Source organism: Vombatus ursinus, unplaced genomic scaffold (genome assembly GCF_900497805.2).
Source record: "Vombatus ursinus unplaced genomic scaffold, bare-nosed wombat genome assembly UNPS02015406.1, whole genome shotgun sequence".
Lineage (NCBI taxonomy): Eukaryota > Metazoa > Chordata > Mammalia > Diprotodontia > Vombatidae > Vombatus > Vombatus ursinus.
Genome location: NW_020955184.1, coordinates 408,620 through 432,575, shown reverse-complemented (window position 1 = coordinate 432,575; position 23,956 = coordinate 408,620). Strand labels below are relative to the sequence as shown.

The following is a 23,956-nucleotide window of genomic DNA, read 5'->3' as shown; positions in this document are numbered from 1 at the left end:
TAGGATTTTGCATCAATATTCATTAATAAAATTGGTCTATAATTTATTTAATCTGTGTTTGCTCCTCCTGGTTTAGGTATCAGCACCATATTTGTTTCATAAAAGGAGTTTGGTAGGACTCCTTCTTTGCCTATTATTCCAAATAATTTATTTAATATTGGAATTAATTGATCTATAAATGTTTGATAAAATTCATTGTAATCCATGTAATCCATGTAATCATCTGGTCCTGATACTTTTTTCTTAGGAAGCTCATTTATGGCTCATTCAATTTCTTTTTCTAAAGTAGGTTTATTTAGATATTCTATTTCCTCTTCCATTAATCTGAGCAATTTATGTTTTTGTAAGTATCCTTCCATTTCACTTAAATTATTAAATTTATTGACATAATTTGGCAAACTCCTAATAATTGCTTTAATTTAATCTTCATTACTTATCTTTTCATCCTTTTCATTTTTAATACTATTGATTTGGTTTTCTTCTTTTTTAAATAATCATATTAACAATAGTTCATCTATTTTATTGTTGGTTTTTTTTTTTTGTAAAACCAACTCCTGGTTTTATTAGCTCCATGGTTTTCTTACATTCAGTTTTATTAATTTGACCTTTAATTTTCAGGATTTTCAATTTGGTGTTCAATTGGGGATTTTAAATTTGTTATTTTTCTAGTTTTCTTCTAATTGCATACCCTATTCACTGACCTGCTCTTTCTCTATTGTTACAAGCATTTAGAAATATACATTTCTCTTTATTGCTGCTTTTGTTGCATCCCATAAGTTTTTATCATTATTATCATTCTCTTTAATACAGTTATTTATTGTTTCTATGATTTGTTCTTTGACCCCTCATTCTTTAAGATTAGGTTATTTAGTATTCAATTAATTTTTAGTCTGTGTTTCCATAGACTTCTATTAAATGTAATTTTATTGCATTATAATCTGAAAAGGATGCATTTGATATTTCTGCCTTTCTGTATTTGACTATAACGTTGGGTTTTTTTTGTGGGTTTTTTTTTTAGGCAATTGGGGTTAAGTGACTTGCCCAGGGTCACACAGCTAGTAAGTGTCAAGTGTTTGGTCTGAGGCTGGATTTGAACTCAGGTCCTCCTGATTTCAGGGCCAGTGCTCTATCCATTGCTCCACCTAGCTGCCCCAACTATAAGGTTTTTAATGGCCTGATATATGCTCAGTTTTTGTAAAGGTGCTGTGCACCATGAGAAAAAGGTATATTCCTTTCTATTCCCATTCAATTCTATCCATATATTTTATCATATCTAGCTTACCTAAGCTTCTGTTCACCTCTTTGACTTCTTTCTTCTTTATTTTTCAGTTAGATTTATCTAGTTCTGAGAGGGGAAGATTGAAATCCCCCACTATTATAGTTTTGCTATCTATTTCCACCTGTAATTCATTTACTTTTTCCTTTATAAATTTGAATGCTATAGCATTTGGTGTATATATATATATATATATATATATACATATATATACTTAGTATTAACATTACTTCATTATCTATCTTTTAATGTAGTTTCCATGTTTTTCTGTTTTGATTAAATCTACTGTAGCTTTAACTTTGTGATCATGATTACTGTCCCTGCTTTTTTATGTCAGCTGAAGCAAAATAAATTTTACTCCAGCCCTTTTAGTTTTAGTCTATGTGTGTCTTTCATTTTTAGTTGTCTTTCTTGTAAACAGCATATTGTGGGGTTCTGGGTTGATCCACTCTGCTATCCATTTTCTTTTAATGGGTGAGTTCATTCCATTCACATTTTAAGTTATAATTTCTAGTTGTGTATTTCCCTCCATCCTATTTTCCCCTGCTATTTATTCTTATCTCTCTCTTTCTACCCTATACCTCCTCAGAAGTCATTTACTTTTGATCACTGCCTTCCTAATCTACACACCCTTCTAGGAGCCCTTCCCTTATCCTAGCCCCTTGCCCTCCTTTTTCTCTGTAAGTTGACTTTTATACCCAACTAAATGTATGTCATTCCCTCTTTAACTCAGTTCTGATGAGAATAAAGTTCCTGTGCTGCCCATCCTCCACCCTATCCTCCCCTCCACTGTAGGTTCTTCCATTCACACCTCCTTTGTATGAGATAATTTGCTCCATTTTACCTCTCCCTGCCCAATTTTGTTTTTTATGATCATCCTATCATAATCAACTCAACTTCAAGCCCTCTATCTATGTATAATCTTTCTAACTACCCTAGTAATGATAACATTCTTAAGAGTTACAAATATCATTTGCCCATATAAGAAGTAGACAGTTTAACCTTATTAAATCCCTTATGATTAGTCTTTCATGCTTACCTTTTCATAGTTATACTTGGATGTAAACACAGCTCCATTGCTCTTCACAATATCATATTCCACACCCTTTGGTCTTTTAATGTAGAAGCTGCTAAGTCTTGTGTTATCCTGACTGCAGCTCCATAACATTTGAATTGTTTCTTTCTAGTTGCTTGTAATATTTTCTCCTTAACTTGGGAGCTTTGAAACTTAGTTATAATGTTTCTGTGAGCTTTCATTTTGAGATAGCTTTCAGGCAGTGATTGGTGGATTTTTAAATTTTCTATTTTACCCTCTAGTTCTAAAACTTCAGGTCAATATTCCTTAATAACCTCATGAAGTATAGTGTCTAGACTCTTTTTTGTTATCAATTTTAGGTAGTCCAACAATTCTTATATTATCTTTCCCCAATCTGTTTTACTGATCAGTTGTTTTTCTAATGAGATATTTCATGTTCTCTTCTATTTTTTTATTCTTTGATTTTGTTTTATTATTTCTTAGCTCCTTCTTGTGCAATTCTCATTTTTAAAGAGTTATTATCTTCAGTAAGTTTTTTTAATCTCTTTTTTTGAATTAGTTGATTTTTTTTCATAATTTTCTTGGCTTTCTTGCATTGCTCTTCTTTTACCAATTTTTAACCTATATCTCTTATTTTGATTGTTAAAGTCCTTTTTAAGTTCTTCCAAGAAATCTTTTGGGGCTTGTGACCATTTCACTTTTTTTTTTTTTTGGATGCTTTACAAGTAACTATTTTTGACTTCTGACTTTGAATCCTGATCTTCTCTATCATCACCATAGTAATTATCTATGGTCAAGTTCTTTTTGTTGTTTACTCATTTTTTAATTAAATTACCTATTTCTTGGCTCTTAAGTTTATGTTGGGGTCAGCACCATGAGAAAAAGGTATATTCCTTTCTATTCCCATTCAATTCTCTCCATATATTTTATCATATCTAGCTTACCTAAGATTCTGTTCACCTCTGCTCCTTGGGTGTGGGGGGTAATCTCTCAGGCTTCAGGTTTTTTGTGCTGTTGTTTTCAGAGCTATATAGGGGGTTGTCTTTGACTTCTTTGGTTCTTCCAATGTGCTAAGGCTAGGTGAGATCATTGCTCCTTTGGTTCACATTTTGGTATTTGATTGACATCAGGTACTCCTCTCCACCCCTAAGCTGCTATGAGGGCCCCAGCACTACTGCCACTGCAAACACTCTCACTCCCTGCAATCCAGAATATACCATAGGCCTCCCCAGCTGCAAGCATCAGTTTGCCCCTCTGCCATGAATCCAAAACCAGGGGCTCTGCTCTTCTGTGAGTGACCACAACCAGGGCCCCCACTCCTCTGCAATTACACTCACCCCACAGCCACAGCCTGGGATTATGTGTAGCCAGAAGCAGGACCCCACATCCAATGTTAGCAGAGGGCCCTACAATCTCACCCTAATCAGATGCCTGAACCCAACACCATCAGCAGATCAAAAGTTCCTGAAACCCAGGCTGCTGCCCCAGCACTGCTACCCCCAGGGCTTACTGTTTGCTAACACTGCAGTATCTGCCCTTTACTCTGGCCAGACCACCACTCTGATAGGTCAGATTTTTCTTAACATCCTCCCAGGTTGTCTTAGGCTGAACAAGTGCCCCAACTTTCAATTATTTCTGCCACTCTAACATTCACTTTGGGCATTATTTTAAAGTTTTTTTGGGGTGGGGATTTGGGACAGTCAGGTAATTTCCTGCATTATTCTGCCATCTTCCCACAATTCCCAGGAGGAGTTCTTTGTTTTTAGTGAATTTTTGTACCTCCTTTTCCCATTTGGTTTATTCTGTTTTGTTTTGTTTCATTTTGTTTTTTGCTTTTTTGGTGAGGCAATCAGAGTTCAGTGACTTGCCCAGGGTCACACAGCTAGTAAGTGTCAAGTGCCTGAGGCTGGATTTGAACTCAGGTCCTCCTGACTCCAAGGCTGGAGCTCTATCCACTGTGCCACCTAGCTGCCCCTTATGTTACCTTTTTTTTGTGTGGAGGCAATGGGGGTTTATGTGACTTGGGCAGGGTCACATAATGTCAAGTGTCTGAGGCTGAATTTGAACCCAGGTCCTCCTGACTCAAGAGCAGCTGTTCTATCCTCTAAGCCACCTAACTTCCCCTTATTCTGCTTTTTAAAAAGTTTTTTCATCAGTGAATTTTTGTTCCTCTTTTATTATTAGGCCAATTCTATTTTTAAGGTCATATTTTCTTCAGTACTTTTTTGTACATCTTTTACCAAGCTATTAATTCTCTTTTCATAATTTTCTTGTATCACTCTTGTCTCTTTCCCAATTTTTTCTCTACCACTCTTATCTTTCTTTAATTTTTCTAGGAATTCTTGTTGGCCTTGGGTTCAATTAACATTTTACTTTGAAGCTTTGAGTGTAGCTGTTTTCATATTATTGTCTTCTTCAAAGTTTTTGTCTTGGTCTTTCCTGCTACCATGGTAGCCTTTTATGGTCAAGTTCTCTTTTGCTGTTCTTGTATGCTCATTTTTCCAGCCTACTTCTTGACTCTGAACTTTATGTTAAAGTTGGGCTTTGCTTACTTGAGAGTGAGGAGGCACTGTCCTAAGCTTTAGGCTTTTTTGTGCTACTGTTTTCAGAGCTAGTTCTAGGGATCTGCCTCCAAGATTGTTTTATTCTGGGAAAGGTGTGGTCACTGCTCTCCTGTTCTATGCTCTGGTCTTTACCAGAAAGGGCCTCTGCTCTCTTGCAACTGCAAGCATGAGTGCTCCTCTTAGCCCTGGAACTGTATCCCTTGTGACCAATCACAAGCATTCTTCTCTAACCTGGAACCGTGATCTAGAATTACTTATGGGCAATAAAATTGCCAATTAGTGCCAGCTGCGCCAGGTGCTGGCAAACCGCCCCCCGTAATCTCTTTCTGGCCAGTTGTCTAATCCCCTTACTGTCTCTGTACTAAGAGTTTCAAAAGCTGCTGCTGCTGCTGCTGTCACTGCTGCCTCCAAGGCCCACTACTGGTGCTCCTACCATACTCCAGGCCTGCATCCACCCCAGTGTTACAGATCTCTCCTGCAGACCTCCTAAGTTGGTTTTGGATCGAAAAATGTCTCCCTCTGGCCTTTTGTTGTCTCTGCTTCTCCAAAATTTGATTTGAGGCATTGTCCTAAAATTGTTTGGTGGGGAATGTTGGGAGGGTTCAGCTGGGTCCCAGCCTATACTCCACCCTCTTAGTTTCTGAAAATAGTTTTGGAAAGAAATACATCAGGTCATTTGGTGAAGGAGAGTGAGCTGGAAAGCGGGTGTGTTTCCCTCTCATCTAGGCGCTGAAAGGTTCACATTATATAGAATTTAGATGAAGTTTCTGCAGAGGAGTCACACATGAATCTTCTGATAAATGTATTGAACACAATCGCTTACTGAAGGGAACTCAGAACACAAGCTTGGGAAAACCCTAAACAAGTCCTGGGTGTGGTAACACAAAACAAGAATGCTCTGGGTGAATCCAGGGCCTGGGGGAACCCAAAATAATTTATTGTCATCTCCAGCATTTCTAGAGAGTTACTGGGGTCAGGAGACATTCTGGGTGCAGATACCCTTTAGTCACATAAGGTTGGATTTAAACAATATTTTCCAAACCAACCTAATTTTTCCTACAGGGCTCTGAAATATATCTGAGCTTCTGCTTACATATTAGATATATTTTAAATTATATTCTGTCCTTCATATAAAAATAATTATTCCATTCCTCTACCCAACTCTTGGTATATATGATTTCTTGATTTATTATTCTAATAATGATGGTGCATTTGCACTTATCCTTGGGCCATTCCCTCTTGTGCTTAAATGATAATCAGTTTGAGAAAGAACAGATTAGACATAGGTTTGAATATAGCCCTAAAACACCCCATGTTAGGAATAAACTCATGGCATTAGTCTTATTAACATCATAGCTAACCAACATTATATTTATATTTCATCATAAGGCTATATTTTATGACTTCAATATTGGTTTATACTTTGAAATATATAACAAACAATTGCATTTTTAAATTACATTAGTGAGTACAAGAGGACAAATTGGACATCTTTCACTGAATTAAAATATGTCTAAATTTAAGATCTTTTAAGGAAAAATAACTAAGGGTATTATTTTGAGGAAATTGTTTTTATTGGTGAATAAAATATTGAAACACTGAATTTTCCCTTATTTTATTGTCTTTAGATGTTTATTTATCAAAGGCTGAAATTTTCAGGAAAAGAGGTAATTTTACATTGGCACTGCTAAATTATTCTCAAGCAATTAAGTGTAGGCCTACAGATGATGACATCTATTTCAAGAGAGCTGAGATACTTTATGTAGGGAACAAATTACTGGCCATTGATGATTATTCTAAAGTAAGTAAGTTTTACCTCACATCATGTTATTATTTTTTTCTTTTTTGTCTTTATGTCATCATTCATCTTTATGTAGCATTGTCATGATAAGACCATGGGACACTTCCTGAAAGTCTACGTGTGAAACACATATTTTGTAGGTTGAAAGGTTCGGGGTTTGGGGTTTTTTGTCATTAGACCAATTAATGAATTGATAATTATTTTTTGTTGTTAGCTGCTTATCTTTCAGCATGTTGATGTTGAATTATTGTGTAGGGGGTTGTGCCTGAGTAACTGAGGGCAGTTTTGAAGAATATCAGCTCCTTTTCTCCTCTCCCCTGGAATTATGGGCCAATTGTAAAGGAAACTTATAAAAACCCTCATTCTTTTCCATATTGTCAGTAGCTTCACAGCCAGGAATCTAGCTGAGGTTCATTCACAGATGTATTGCATTGATAGAAAATCACCTTCCCCTCCCTGCTCCACCCACCCTCTCCAAGCCCTCATCCCTTCTGCCTTCTGCCACTATTATGAAAAGCAAAAAATCCCACACAGAAACTAGCAGTCTTTGACAAATAAGAGGGTGAGAGAGGGGAAGGTGGTCATCAATGTCTTTCCAACTCTGAATTCTAAGCCTCAGTGAAAGATGCTTGGTGCTTCCTTAGCACGTAAATGATGCTATTCACAAACATTTATGTATCTTTGGTTTACTTCAGTTTAACAGCACATCAATATACACCACGTCATTATATACCCCCAAACTGGTTAGTCCCTCATTTAGCATAATGCTTCCCTATATATGCCCTTTGATTTTCCTAACAAGGCATACTTTCTCCAGGTCTGTGAAACCCGAGTCATTGTAATGCATGGACATTTATAGGCAAAAATGGTACGCCAAATGGCTTCATCATTGTGTCTTTTTTACTGAGGGCCTAGCTTTTTTAAGTATTGTTTTTTACTTCTTATTTCGAAGTCTATATTTTGTGTACCACAGTTGTTGGAGGAGGTCTTTTTCTGATGAATTATCTTTGTCATCTGGTTTGGGTCTTGGGGCATTATAATTAGTAGAGAAGATGGCTCAGATCGGGGGTACCTTCACAAGCTTCTCATATATTACACCTCTTACTTACTTAATGGTGTTTCAGCTGGTCATCCATTAGAATGAGAGGCCTCTCACAAAGCTTAGGAATAAGTCGTCTATTTTGGACCAGACCCAAGATTTTATTGCTATGGGAAACTTTTGATGAGGAAACTGCCTCTACTAATGTAGCCTGGTCACTGTTGTGCAATTTAGAACCACAGCGAGTCACCTAAGAGCACTCAGAGGTTAACCAATTTGCCCATGGTCATACAGTCTGTACGTACTAAAGCTGGGACTTGAATCCCAGTCTTTGTGACTTAGAGGCCAGCTTTTTACCCGTGGTGCTACTATTTAAATTTACATGCATGCTTGAATGTGTGAGTGTGTGTGTGTGTGTGTGTGTGTGTGTGTGTATTTTATGTATTACAGAGCCACAGATAAATAACCATCAGGCTTCTAGTTGAAAACCTCCAGTGATGGGAAACTTACTACTTTTCTAGGTGATCAATAATATTTTTGAATAGCTTTGATTGTTAGGAAGTTTTAGTTATCAAACAAATCAAACCACTTTTTGCTTCTGGTTTTACCCTCTAGGCCTAAAAACAAGTCTTCTTTAAAAAGTCTTAAGTCCTCTTTCATATGATAGCTCTTAAATATTCCTTCTGAGTCTTCTACAGGCTAAACATCCTCAATTCCTTTAACTTATTCCTCAACTCTTTTAACTTATTTAACTTTAACTTATTAACTTATATGGGTAGGTAGTAGCCTTAGAGTCAGGAAGATCTGAGTTCAGGTTTGGCCTCAGATACTTACTAGCTGTATGACCCTGGGCAAATCATTTAACCTCCATTTGCCTCATTTTCTTCATCTATAAAATGGAGATAATAATAGTACCTACCTCCCAGGGTTGTTATGAAGATAAAATGAGATATTAATTCTAAAGTGCTTTAGTACAGTGCCTGGCATATAGTAAGTATTCTATAAATTCTATAAATGCTGGACAACTGGGTGACACAGTAGAGTGCCATGGCTGAAGTCAGGAAGACATATGCCTGAGCTCAAATCTGACCTCAGACTCTTACATGACCTTGGGCATGTCCCTTAAACCTATTTGCCTCAGTTCTTCATCAGTAAAATGTCCTGGAGAAGGAAATGACAAACCACTCCAGTATTTTTGCCAAGAAAATCCCAAATGGAGTCACAGTCAGACACAACTGAAACAACTGAACAACATATAAATGTTAGATGATGATGATGATGATGGTGATGATGATGGTGATGGTTTTATAGCAGGAACTCAAGATTCTTCATGATTCTTGTTTGTATTCCTCTTGACACTCTCTAGCTTATCGAAGTCCTTCCTAAACTGTGGTACTCAATAATAATGTGGTCTGACTAAGGCAGACCATAGCAGGACTATCACCTTCTTTTGCTGGAAGTGATGTACACTTTTAATGCAGTCTAAGAGCGCATTAGCTTTCATTAACTGTCATATCAGAATGTAGACTCATGAACTTTTGATATTTTTTCATACAAATGGCTAACCACACCTCTCCCATCTTGTCCTCGTAAGGTTGATTTTTTTGAACCCAAATGTAAAGCTTTACACTTATCCTTTTTAAGTTTCATTTTATTCCAGTAAGCCCAAAGCTCTACCTTCTCAAGATCTTTTGTAATCTTCAATGTATTAGCTCCCCCTTCATCCCCCATGTCTCCTCCAGTTTTGTGTCATCTAAAGATTTGATAAATATGGTATCTATACTTTATCCAAGTAACTGATACAAATGTTAAGCAGCATGGGACAAAGCAAATCCTTAGGACAGTTCTCTGGAGAATTTGTTATATTCACACTGAACCATTAACAGCTACTCTTTGAGTAAAAAAAAAAAACAACTATTTCAGAATCTACTCACTGGTACTCTACCCATCTACCCAGTGGTATAGCTCTTATCTCTCTTTTTAACCCCACATTATTCCATTAGATACTTTGCCAAATTCTTTGCCATAATCTAGGCAAACTATATTTCCAACATTCACCTGGTCTACCAATTTAAGAACCCAGAAGGTTATTCTTACTTGAGTTGTACTTGATGAAGCCATGTTTGATTCTTTGTAATCATTGCTTCCTGTCATAGTTGTTCACTAGCTATATTCTTAATAATTTCTTCTAGAATTCTTAGTAATAGAAGTTAGGTTCACTAATTAGTCATGCAGTACCTTTCCCAAACTTTATTCTTTTTCAAGTGTCACTGACAGTGACTCAATAATCATGTCCATCAGTTCTTCCATTAATATAGGATATAGTTCATCTGAATCAGGTGACTTTAATTCATGAAAGACTACTAGGTGCTCATTCAAAAGTTCCTTACTTACATTGGATATCAACTAATTAGCCACATCTATTCTTTCATTTCCAGTCCAAAAGTCAGTCTCCTTGACAGAGAAAGAATAGGTGGATGTAAGGACTGGATCTGTGAGTTCACTGGTATAGGAAACTCCTGGCTGACGAAGCTCCCTCTACCAATACAGACTAGCACTTTCGTAGTCTTAGAAAACTGCTCACACTGAAAGTTTAAATGGCTTGCCCACGGCCACATGGCCATTATGTGTCAGAGGTAGGACTTAAGCTTAGAGACCCTATCATTTCTACTCTAGCACCATTCCTCTGTAAGAATTGTGGAAATTCTCTCTGTTGTCAGCATCATTGTTCTTTACCCCCTACTCTTTTTTAATACTTCTCTTCGCCCCAATATAACTTGTTTTTTGTTTTGTTTTGTTTGTTGCGGTTGTTTTGTTCATTGTTATTACTTCTTTTTTTTTCTTTTTTTTTTAGGCAATTGGGGTTAAGTGACTTGCCCAGGGTCACACAGCTAGTAAGTGTCAAGTGAACTCAGGTCCTCCTGACTTCAGGGCCAGTGCTCTATCCACTGCGCCACCTAGCTGCCCTTAACCTTTGTTTTCTTTAACAGGCTTAGCCCATTCTCAGCTTTTTAAAACCCATCTGGTATGATTCTCACAGATCTTTCACACTTTCATATTCATCTCTGTTACCTGTCCTTGCTTCCATTATCTGTATATAACTTTTGAAAATTTAAATTGGTTGGACTATTCATTGTGCATTCACACTGATATATTTAGACAGCTCTTGATTTTTGTTTTCTTCAGAATTGTTTCTCTTTTTGACTTCAAAATTTCATTCTTGAGAGTTTCCTAATTTTCTTAGACTGACTTCCTTTGTAGAATTTTTCTTCATGGGGTCCTACCTATTCTTCCTCTGAACCATTTGAAATCCACCCTACCAAAATCTAGTGTGCTTGCCAGACTATGCCCAGATTTCTTCTCAATCATAAACTCTGGGAGGGAGTGGTGCCCACCACCACAAAGTTCCCATCATTTCTACGTCTAGCAACCAACTTTCTCTGTTATTGAGAATAAGATACAAAACAGAATTTCTCCTCGCTGGGACTTCCACTTGTGTAAGGATTAAAATGATCACAAAGGCAGGTCAAAAAGTAATGCTGCTTTTTTAGAGAGTGCAACCCAACCAGCTCATCCATCTTGCATAACTCTTGTTAATATTCTCCCATAAGTTTTTCACAGGGTTCCTTCCAAAGTGCTAGGGGCCTTCTTAATTTTCTCTTGAAATGAGAATACCAATGGACCCCTCAAGCTATTGTCTACCTGGTCTCCCTCCTTCTCCTCATGTGACCAGTGCATCTTCTTTTTTAATACAAGCAGTCATCCAGCACTCACTTACGAAGCACCTAGTATGTTCTGGGCACTGTGGATATTAGTACAAAAGTGAAATAGTCCCTGATCTTAAGGAGTTTTCATTCTATTGGGAGAGACAAGTTGTTTGGATAAATCTATGAAAAAAATTTTTGACAACTTTTTTATCTCACCAGTATACAAAAATATGAACAAAATATACACAATAAATTTTGAGGGAGGGCACTAAGAGCAAGGGAAAATCAGAAAAGGTTTCATGTAAAAGGTGGCATTTGAGCTGAGTTTTTGAGGAAACAAGATTCTAAGAAATGGAGGTGAAGAGAGAATGTGTGCCATACATGAAAGATAATCTGTACAATGGCATAGTGATGGGAGATGTAGTTTCGTGTGTCAGGAACAGCAAGAAAACCTGTATGACTGGGCCACACAATATGGGATGGGGAATAATATATAATAAGGTGGGAAAGGCAGATTTGTGCCAAATTTTGAAGCACTTTAAAAGCCAAACAGAGGAGTTTATGTTTGATCCTAAAGGCAAGAGGGATTTACTAAAAAGAGGACAGATTTTTTCAGACCTGAACTTTAGGAAAATTACTTACCAGCATTATGGAAGATAGATTGGAACAGGGGGTTGCTTAAGATAGGAAGAATAATTAGGAGCCTTGTTCAGGTAAGAGGTGATGCAGATGAGCTCTGGTAGTGACTGTGTGAGAAAGATAAAGATGCAAAAGATATTGTAGATATAAAATATATAAGATTTGGCAACAGATTGGGATGAAGGGGAATGAGGAGTTGGGTATATAATGCTGATTGCAAGCCTGGATGACTGAAAGAATGATGCTGCCCTTGAGAGAACTAGGGGATGTCAGAAGTGAGATGAATTTGTGAGGAAAGAAAGTGAGTTCAGTTTTGGACATGTTGATTTTGAGATCTATATGACATCTAATTTGAAATATCCATTAGAGAGAGGTGGATGACTGATGTTTGGGAAAGAGGGTAGGGATGTAGATAGATCCATAGACAGATAGGTAGATGGAGGGAGAAACGGAGAGAGAGAAAGTTTGAGATTGAGATTTGGGGGTTATTTGCATAGAAATGATAATTAAATGCTTGGAATCTAATGAGGGCAGCAAGTGAAGGACTATTAGAGAGATAAGAGAGAGCCTAGGACAGTACTGAGGTATACCCACACAGTTATGTGATGGGATATGTATGATAATCTAGCAGAGGAGACTAAGAAAAAGCAGTCTGATTAAAGAGTACGAGGAAAACCAAAAGGGAACAATGTCACACAAGTTGTATAAGAAGAGGGTATCCAGGAGGAGAGGCCGATAAAATGCTGCAGATAGCTCCAATTGTCAACCCTTCTGTGTTGTGAAATCCCCACTCTTCCCTCATTTTACTTTCCTTATTGTTAGTGACATGCGGACACAGTAAGGGCATCAGCATCAATCCATATGTTAAATATTTCTACAGCTTAATTTCTTTTTAAATTTATTTTTGCTAGCATTTAAAATCTTTCCTAAATACATACAGAAATCAATCATAATTTGCTCCTGATACATCCAAATCAGCAGGACCTATTTTGCTATAAGCAAGTACTGGGGGCTGAGTGGAACCTGTGGGGAGCACAAAGTTTGTGGGTTACCATGCCATTTGCTTAAGGAAGTCAGATTATTAGGATTGTAGGATAGAAAGAATGATTCATTGGAATGAAGTTCTTTAATTTATCATTGTCAGCCATTGTCTTAAATACAGAATTAGGCATATTGAAGTAATCATGCTAGAACACTGATTTGGGTTATTTTGCCTTATTCTGTGTCTCCCTCTTTAACATACCCGTAAGTAACAAGATGACTTCAACTCTTCATACCCTTTTTCTTTAGGAAATCACATTTTAGCTTTAAAGTTTTAGTGCAGTTTTAAACTTTAATGATTTCAGTAGTATAAATGCTACAAATTTCCAAAAACATTTGAAAAGTTAATTGTTTAAAATTTAAAAATATTTATATGATTTAACTAAATGTCAACATAACCCCCACTTCATGTTATGTGTCACTCTAGTCAGTTATCTAACTTTGTAAAAACTTTCATCAGTTGCTGCTCAGGGAGCTAAAGAATTGCAATTGTAATACTAGTCTCAAGATTATCCAAAGAACGACTCTTTGATGCATACATGACAGTTTTGATATGACCCCACAAGAAAAAATTCTATGGAGAAAGACCAAGTAACTGAGGTGTCAGAGCAAAAGGACCCCCTCTTCTGATCCACCAGTCTGAAAGTATCTCTAGAAACTGTCCTACACAAAATGCATAATGACAGGGTGCCTTGTTTTGCCAAAATTAAAATTTTAAATGTATTTGTAAATTTTAAAATTTGTAAAATTTAAAATGTATTTGTAAAATTTACAAAACTAAATTTGTATAAAGTAAATTTAAATATATGAAAGACTTAATGCCCATAAATCCCCTTCCCACTCTCCTGTTGGTCCACTTCTCCACAGAATCCTACAGTTCTTTGGAATCAATGCCATTCCATGCTTTGGCTTCCTCTTAGAAGGAAAATGATCCCTGAGCTGCTAGATAAGCAACTCACGAGTCTCTCTTGACCAGCACAGAGATCCATTGATACAGATTTTTCATCTTATGATATTCCTCTAAGACTTTGGAATCCCCCAGAAGGAAAATATGCCTGTGGCTGCTAGATAAACAACCTTCGTTCCTATTGGACCTATGCCATCTGAATAACTCTTGCAAGTGGTATACAAAACTAGTTTATACAGACTGTGCATGATGGGAGAAGAGGGCATTGAGGGAAGGTGAAGAGTATGCTCTGGAATAGTACCAGCTACTTTAGACTTGAGCCCATTATTCTTTCTTGTTGTTCGGTCATTTCAGTCATGTCCAACTCTTTGTGACCTCATTTGAGGGTTTGTTTATTTTTTTTTTTTTGAGGCTATCAGGGTTAAGTGACTTGCCCAAGGTCACGCAGCTAGTACATGTCAAGTGTTTGGTCTGAGGCCGGATTTGAACTCAGGTCCTCCTGACTTCAGGGCCGGTGCTTAATCCACTGCACCACCTACCTGCCCCTGAGGTTTTCTTGGCAAAGATACTGGAGAGGTTTGCCATTTCCTTCTCTAGTTCATTTTACAGATGAGTAACTGAAAGTTATTTGCCTAGGGTAACGTAGCTAGTAAGTAAATGTCTAAGGCCAAATCTACTAAACTCAGGTCTCCTTGACTCCAGGCCTAGCTCTATCCATTGCACCATCTAGTTGAGAGCATAGTGGTAGGTGACTGATATGTCATTATCTTTCTCTCTAAACCCACCTCTCCCTCAAATTTTTCCATTTCTGTTGAAGGCACCACCATCCTTTCAGTCTCCCAGGTTTAGAATCTCAGTCATCCTCAACTCTCTCTCTCTCTCTCTCTTTCTCTCTCTGTCTCCCATCTCCTTCCCTACAAACCTGCCCATGCCTCCCCCATTAAAAAGAAATACCTCACTTAATCCAATCATCTCCCACAAGATAAGTGAGAGATTTCAGTGTCAAGAGCTGTATCTTTTCTCCCCTTGTGCTCAACTTGTTGAGAAAACTATCTCCAATCTAGGTCCCTGATTCTTTTTCTCCCACTCTCTTTGCAATCTGGCTTCTAACCTCTTCATTCACCTGAAACTGCTCTTTCCAAAGTTGACAATGATCAAATGTCAATCTAATTTCCATATTTTCAATACTTCTTTCCCCCGTCCTGCTCCCCCCATATGAGTTAGGCTAGATTTTTGCTTTTTGTTTTTCCTGTAAGGCGCTGAAACCTGTGCAGTTGCTTGATTTGATTGAGGGGTCATGAAGGATCAAGCTGAACTTTGATTGACAGTTTCCTGGCAACCTCTAGCCATATTTATATATCTTTCTGGTTGCCTAAGGGAGTACAAAGGCCCACTCACCTGAACCCAGTGCCATTCAAACTTGGTGAATCTTTCTCATCTGAGTTTCTTGGCTGACCTCTGCTGGGCTGAATCAGATGCTTCTCGAGGGGTAGGGTAGAATGAGAGTTTACCTGAGCTAAATGTTGTTTAGTATTCTTTCTATGCAATGGCTAAGTAAACCTCTTTCTGTTAACTGTTTCTAGTGTGAGTGTCTTGTGTCTTTCAACTGTTAAAACTAAACTAACAGAGAATTTGTCCAAGTCAGGCCTGCCCATTATATGTACACAGAGGTGAACATTGAACATACGATTCCAAGTGAGAGACAGGTTATGGTGAAGGAAGAGAGGAGAAGTGTAGTACACCCACACTTAAGAGATAGAACATGGATGATGATCCAGCAAAGGAAATTGAGGTGTAGACAGATATATCTTGGCAGCTACCTTAGCACCTACCTCCCAGGGCTGTTGTATATAGCATAGTTCTAGTTCCTGCAACATAGTAAGCACTATATAAATGTTAGGATAGGGGAGGGGGAAAAAGGAGAAGGGAAGAAAAGGAAAAAGGGAGAAGGGGAGAAAGAAAAGTAGGAAGGAGGGAGGGGAAAAAAAGAAAGGGAAGAGGGGAATTAGGAGGGGAAGAAGGAGGGGTAGTCAACAGCATCAAGAGTTGAAAAAAGATCATGAAGGATGACTGAGAAAAGGCCACTGGAGTTAGCCATTAAGAGACTGCCAATTACTCTGGAGAGAGCAGTTTCAGTAGAGTGAAAGGGAGGAGGCATATGGAATGATAGGCTGATGGAATGGCCAGGTGAAGATTTTTAGGGATTGGGAAGACCTTAGCAAGTTTTTAGGCAACAGAGAAGGAGCCAATAGATAAAGAAACATTTATGATTAGAGAAGGGGGATAATTTGCCCTTAGAGATAGGGGCAAACTACTGGAGAAGATAGGATGAGTTGGGATTAAGGGCATAGATAGAAAGGATGGCCAAGGACAATCTCCTTTTCAGAGACTGGAGCAAAGGAGGAGAGAATTAAACACGAGATAGAGGGTTTCTGTGGTATAGAATTGGGACTAGAAAAAGCTAAAAATAAATGGCTTCTATTTTATAGGCAAAATGGGAGACGAAGTGCTCAGCTATTATAATTACACATAAGTTTTCCCATCTAAAAGCCCTTCCATTTCTAGAATTTCCCCAAACAATGGTATTTTTACAGGTTTGATCTTAATCAGAGGTTGAGCAGGATGTTTGAGGTCCTGTAACCTTAAATACTTCCAAAACGCTGATTTATTTATTCAGATATAATTTAATAAATAACTCTAGGGAGAATTATTTTTAAAATACCTTTTGTTTAAAAAAGGGTTTTTTTAATGCAAAAGAGAATTATTTTAATTTAATTAAATAATTAAATTTAAATAAATATTTTAATTATTTTAATTTTAGCTTTTATTTTAAAAAAAGGATTTTCATGATAATTAGTATTTTATGTCCTTTCCTCTTCCTTTTCAATGTAGTGTATTTATTTTAACCCAGAAAGAACAGATGCATTATTAAAACGTGGCCTGTATCATTTTGAAAGTTCCAATTGGAATGCAGCTATTCAAGATTTTTCCTCTTTGTTGAAATTTGACTGCAAAAATATTCAAGCAAGGTAAAAGATAATGTAATAATTTTCTGGACAAAAAAATTAAATATAATACTCACAATTATATAGTAGTTTCTAGTGATTGCTGCATAGCAGTACCAAAATGAATGTTTCATAATTACTAAGGGAATTAACAAATATTCCATATAGGTATGATTTCTTTCTTTCTCTTTGAAATATTACAATGAAAAATTTGGGTGAATAAAAAAATTAGCATAAAAGACAAAAGATTGCGCAGATGGTTAAATCATACAACTAATAAAGTCAAGATCATATCATATCATATTCAGTCCCTTGGTGAATCAATCATCTTGCTCTGTTATCCCTAGAATATCTTACTAATAGTAAAACTAGCTTTCTTGAAAATTTGTCATAGGTTACGATGATAATTAAGCCAGGTGAAAAGTAGATGGATGGAGAAGTTAAAATCTGTCACCACTACTGAAAAAGGAAAAGAACTGATAAAATGGAAAATTCCCATCCTATTAATACTATCAGCTTCATGTACAAGGGACATCATTAATGAATTAATGCAAACTTGCTTGTAACTTATAAAAAGAGTTCATATAGATTCATGACTGGTAAAATGTTGTTTTCTACAAACTTCTCTAGACCCCAAAGCTTTAAAAGAAAGGAATTATGTACAAGATACAGAATATCAAAAACCGAATCTATAAAACAAGACAAAAGTACCACACAATGTAAAACTCTCATGAAACAATTTAAATACATGATAGTTCCCACTCAGCATCCCAACCCTCCAATCTATTCAAAGTACACTTGGTGAGATAGGTTTAAGCAATCTGTCAAGTTTATATTTCAAGTTCTGGTGTTGGGTTCCTCACCCCTCATAGCAGGGACTCAACCTATCACCCTATCCCATAAGATACAGCAGATATTGATTCTACCCATCCACAGAAAAAAAAAGGGAGAGGAACTGGAAATAAGGGTAGAAAATTAGGGCAGTGACAGGCTAGAAAGGAAAGGACTTCTCAAAGGAAAGGAGACTAGAAAGAGGAAGACAGACAGACAGAGAGACTGAGATAGAAAAAACAGAAGTAGACACAGAAAGAGAGTCCAAGAGATTTATAACTGTTGGGAACATTCCCAGCACAGGGGCTCAGAGTAAGACAAAAAGGAGATTTTATTGATTCATATACTTACAACTTCATAAAAATGCAAAAAAAAAATCAAGTGAATAAGGACTGAAAGACAGAAGAACAACTGAGCTTATAGGCTATGTGGTAAGTTAACTCTTCCGAGATCAGTTGCTTCAGCATACCTTTGCTGTTAAGGAAGTCCTTCTGTGGGGGTGAGGGGGAAGAGAGGCATGGAGAAGGGTGCTGAAAGCACTAACTAGAAAGTCAATCATGAAGGGAGAAGTTGGAAACAGAAGGTACCACCCACATGAGGGTAAGGGTGAGCCATAAGTGAGTAACTAGTTCTACAAATCAACCCACACACAGCTAGAAGTATGCCCAATACTGTCCATGAGGTTTTCTTGGCAAAGATGCTAGTGTTTTGCCATTTCCTTCTCCAGGGGATTGAGGCAAACAGAGGTTGAGTGACTTGCTGAGGGTCACACAGCTAATTAGTGTCTGTGGCTACATTTGAACTCAGGTCTTCCAGCACTCTATCCATTGAGATACCTAGCTACTTCTATGCTAGAAGCACACACACCCTTTATTAAAATGTGTTAGAGAAAGAAAACAACAGAAATTCATAGAAGGGAAAATGAGCAAAAATGAAAAAAGAGGCCAATGTACTATGAAAAAGCTTTATATTTGAAGGAAAATAAATTAAAGCCCCCTGATCAAAAAAAAAGAATTATGTGGACTCTGCAGAGATCATGTAGCTTGGAAAAAAAAAACAGCAACAAGCTCTAGATTATCCAAAGGACATATAAAACTGGAAGAAGATAATACGAAATTAGAGTAGAAATAAGAATTTTCAATGCGGAAAAGGAAAGAAAATAATATGGAATTTATTTATAAATTATTCCCAAAGATAGAATCTCTGTCTCAGTTGAGATTAACTACAGTTTTTTTATTGACTTCTTGAGTACAAATTATCTAAAGGAAAGAAAATAAAGGCATTATATAAAAAACTGCATCCGAAACTAAGAACATATCTTCTAAGGAAATATAAGACACTCAATGATTGGATCAATAAAATTTGAATCAATATATACACTCAAGTTATTTCACACAATTTATTTTAGCATTGAATTACTTAATAAAGAAGAAAAAAGCCCCTTCAAATGTTATTTCCACACCAGACAACAATCACATTAGTTTCTTTAAAATATACAATACCTAGCCCAACATCAAATCCAAACTATTCAAAACAATCTTCCCACCACAGGATGTCAGGAACAAAAATGGTAGATTAGATATCTGATAGTAAAAGGTGCTGGAAGATGGATCCAGGCAGACAGCAGTGTCTGAGAACTGGACTCCACTTGGTCTGGTCTGTGGTAAAACTGGATTCAGTCCTCTCTGGGCTTCAAGAACTGGAAGCTCATAGTGTGGTTTCTTCTTGACTCTCGTCATTAGCAATGTGGGCTTTACTGATTCCTCTTTGCTTGGAATTAGACACAGTATTCACTGAAGCATCAGAAGTGGCAACCTATGCTCAGTGTCACCTCCATTTATGGGGAAATGGACCAATCAGCTGTTAGCTTTTATAAGAGGTGGCTACGATTATCTATGTCCATATACTAATACGCTGACATAACACTTCAAAATGACAGCTCATTATTAGCAAGTGTGACTGTTTTGAGCAATATAAACATCATTTGGTCAAGGTAACCAGCTATATGCATCACAAGAATCTGAATATTATGACCCTCACCATCTAGTTCTTTATATGCTTACGTGTTTGATGTGTGCATTCTCATGACAAATTCAAAACAGAGGTATTTATGTTAAGTGCTTTTTTCATAGACTCTGAAGGAAAAAAAATTATAGATTTGAAGCACAAAAATAAAAACTGGAAGAAAATTTAGTAAAGGCAAAAGGCAACAATGATTTAAAAAAAGCACATGAATAAAATGACTGACCTTGAAGACAGATATTTAAGGGAAATTTAAGGAATCAAGATAAGAGAAAGAATTAAAATTCCATGTGACTCACTAGATATCCTTTGCAGGAATGAATGACACAAGTTATGTGAAATGGAAGAGAGAGTAAAATAATTGGGAGGGGGGTTATGCACTCTCAAGAAGTTTATTTAGGATTCATGAAGGGTTAATTATTTCTTTAGTCTCTCAACAAGAATAGGAGTTGCGGAAGAATGAGATAAAAGCAATTGAGATAGTGATATGAAAGGTCATGGAAATGGCCATCTCTCCCACATAAATCTCCAGCAACTCTGAAAAGGACCACAGAAATAGCAGTGACAAAAGAGAAAAAAATCAGAAGAAAATGCCTCAATCCAGTCCGGAACTTCACGAAAAGACAGCTGGTGGAGGTGGGAGAGGGATCTCACCAGAAAAGCCAGCATAAATACAGGTAAACATGGAAATTGACAGGCAGGGAGAGAGGTAGTGCCAGGAAAGCCCACACAACCTCAGATAAACTACCTGGAAGCTAGAGGATTCAAGGAGAGCAGCTGTGACCAAGAAAAGTGACAAAGGTGAATGAATTTGAAGACAAGGTCTAGTTGTCTGACCAGGGAGAAAGGGTGTGTGTCCCAAACTACTGCGATCTCTAAGAATCAGAGATCTGAATATCAGAACAGAAGCCCCCAGAGATTACTGCACAGAGAAACGGGACCCATTCCTGCACATTCCTGTGAGTGAAGGGAGCTACCACAAGAGAAAGGCCAGACTCAGCATCTGGGGCCCAGTGCCATGAAGTCTGTGCAGGAGGGCTGAAGTCAACATGATCTCCAGAATACAACTTGAGCCTGTCAGGGATAAGAACTAACTCTTCATTGGGGAACATACAGAGAGAAAATGAGGCTGCCTCAGGTATGAACCCACTGCTGATCACCAGGAAACAGAGAACAAGCAGAAACTGAGGCAGGGAGCTGGACCTAATACTCATCACCCTATCTGGATCATCACTGGAATCCAGATCTTTGAGGAATAGAGCCAAAAAGAGCCTACCCAACCTATCCAAGAGAGCTAGAATGGTCTGGCTTAAATATAAAATTCCAAATTGAAAATGAATGCTAAAAATATAAGTAAATAGAATAAAATGTGGAACATAAAGAAATTGTGTGGGCTAAAAGAAGCCCAAGAGGTAAACTAAAAAGAGAACATTCTCACAACAACTAAAGCATAGCTTCAGAGAAAAAAAATTTGCTTGGTCAGCAAGTATTAGAAGACTATCTGGAAGAGATGAAACAAAAGATAAAAAATAGAATTAAGAGCAAAGTGAGACTCCTGAGTTATCTGACTGACAAGATTGAGTTTTAGACATTTTCTCTGATCCCCATGACTTCTCAAACCTCTCCAAAACTGAAATTATATGCCAAAGATAAAGCAAGTTCTTTATGGTCTAGGACAACCAGAATCCCCCCCAAAAAGGTTAAAAGCCAACTGAAGAAAACCACATGAACTGACACCTCCCTCAAGCTCACTCAGCACCTCCTCTCCTACCATGCACGCACAACAGGCAATGAGGCTGTACTAGCTGACATGAAGACCTTACCAATGCAATTACAACAAAAACCAACCCCACACCATAGTCCCCCCCCTTCCCTCTACCCATTGCCATGGAGATACAGGCTCTAGACTTTGGAAGTTTGCCGAGGTCCCCATGGCAGTGTTGTATGCTGCAAAAGATTTCTGCAGGAGAGCAGAAGAACAGAGAGAAGGCACAGGATACCTGCTTGGGCTTGAAATAGAGCTCAATTCTGCACTGCATCACATCTTCCTAGAGCCTCAGAGACCCAAACTCCAAATGACAGAAATCAACACACACACATGCCTCCTGCAACAATGGCACTAGTGTGAAAGAATTCTGAACTCCCAGGAGGAGAGAACTGAAGGATAGAGGGAAAGGACCAGACACCATGCTATGGGAGGAGGGGTGTGTGGCATTCCACTAAGCCTGAGGGAAAGAGCACAGCTGGAATCAGTCCAGTTCTTGCAGAAGTCACTTGGAGGAGATGTAGGTTGGTAAACTCTGAATTATCCAGTGTGAGAAGAGGCTCATGGCTTTCATATCTACCCCACCTCTTCCCCAGGGAAACCATTAGAAAGAAGAAAGAAAAAATGAGCAGGAGGGGCAACTAAGGACAAAAAGACTAAAATTACCAAAAATATCAGGGAGAAGAAAATCTAAAGACTGATCATAAGCAGGGAAATTAACAGGGAAAACATTAAGAAAAAAAAGTAATATGTCCTCCAAATCTAGTAAGTGAGTTTAGACATCTTTAAATAAATGCTGCAAAACAAAGGAAAATGATTCAACACAAGTCAGAGGATCCTGTGGAATTTGAGGAGAACATGGAAATGCAACACACGTGTTAACAGATTTGAAAGAGAAGTGAGCAGAATGATAGCACAGCAAAAGTAATTCACAGAATAACTGACGCTTGAATTTTCTATGGCTAGTCTCACCAAAGAAAGAAAAGAGAGAATAATGGATTGGGAATGCAAATACATAGAAGTGAAGGACAATCTAGAAGAAGTGAAGCAAAAAACAAGAACATTAAAAGAAAATATGCTCACTATGCAAACAAAACATATTGATCTCAAAGACAGAATGCATAGAGACAACCTAAGGATAATAGATCTCCCAGAACACAAGTCAAAAAGCCTAAACACTATAATGCAATAAATGATACAAGAGAAATTCTGAACTTAGAGGATGAAATACCAACAGAAAAAAATTCATAGATTATCTCCAGAAAAAAAAAAAACAAAACTCAACACTGCCAACTCTAAGATACATAGTAGTTGAATTTTATAATTCAAGTCAGAAACAAGTTTGGCAAGGAACCAAGAGAAGACTCTCCAAATACAAAGAAAAGGAAATTCAAATTTCACAAGATTATTCTCCACTCAACAGAAAATTCAAGAGGGAATGGAATAATGAGTCCCAGAGAGCAATGAAGGAGTAACCCAGGGTGACCTATCCTGAAAATCTGAGTTTAACCGTAAGTGAAAAAAGATGGACGTTCAATAATAAAGAAAACATATGAAGAGATTATTTGCTTTTTTAACACCCCGGAAAACAGAAATGCAAGAAAGGTAAACAGATATAGCAGCCAAGGACAACACCAAGACAAGCAACAGCAAGAGAGGGACACAGAGAGATCAATAAGAGACTTTCTACATTTACACAAGGAGATAGGGGTTAAGACAGAAGTTAGGTGGAGATAACAGTGGAGAGGCAGAGGGCATTATGGCCATGCATAGAAGTGAATGAATGTTTTTTTGGTAGGTCTACGTTACAAAACAGGAAGGTACACAAAAGTGGAGGAAAGGAGAAGAGTGATAAAAGGGAGTGTTTTGATATGCATGGATCAAATTGAAAGTTAGCAATGAAGGGAAAGTGACCCTGGTAGTCTCAGAAAAAGAGGCAGCAGCAGGAGAGCAGGTGAGCAAGAGGGAGGAAGGACTAAAAAACAGGAGAAAGAAGAAGGCCTTGCTTTGGTGATAGGAGGGGATTCTACTGATGAAACCTCCTTTGGATGGAGATGTTTTTTTAAGGGAGATGGGAACCTTGTGTTGAATGTGGTCTGAGGGATTTGGTACATGATAAGACCACTTGTCATCCTACCTTAGGACAGAGGAAGCTTTAGTCACTGGAGGGCTACTCTTTTCTTACTTTATCTCTGGATGAAGGGGAGGAAGGAAAGTTTGAAAAGGAGGGGAAAAGAGACCTTACTTTGGAGGTGGAATCTACCTCCTGTTCCATTGACAAATGTTCCTGCGGTTGAAAGATGACGACCTTATACTGTTTGAG

General features: G+C 37.6%; 1 protein-coding gene across 1 annotated transcript in view; it reads left to right on the top strand.

Annotated features, from left to right (window-relative positions):
• Nucleotides 1-23,956, top strand: part of TTC6 (tetratricopeptide repeat domain 6) — a 329,783-nt gene that overhangs the window by 175,919 nt on the left and 129,908 nt on the right. The window contains exons 8-9 of the mRNA XM_027847447.1: nt 6,505-6,677; nt 16,903-17,039. Of these exons, the coding sequence (XP_027703248.1) occupies nt 6,505-6,677; nt 16,903-17,039 (310 nt within the window). The remainder of the gene's footprint in view (nt 1-6,504; nt 6,678-16,902; nt 17,040-23,956) is intronic.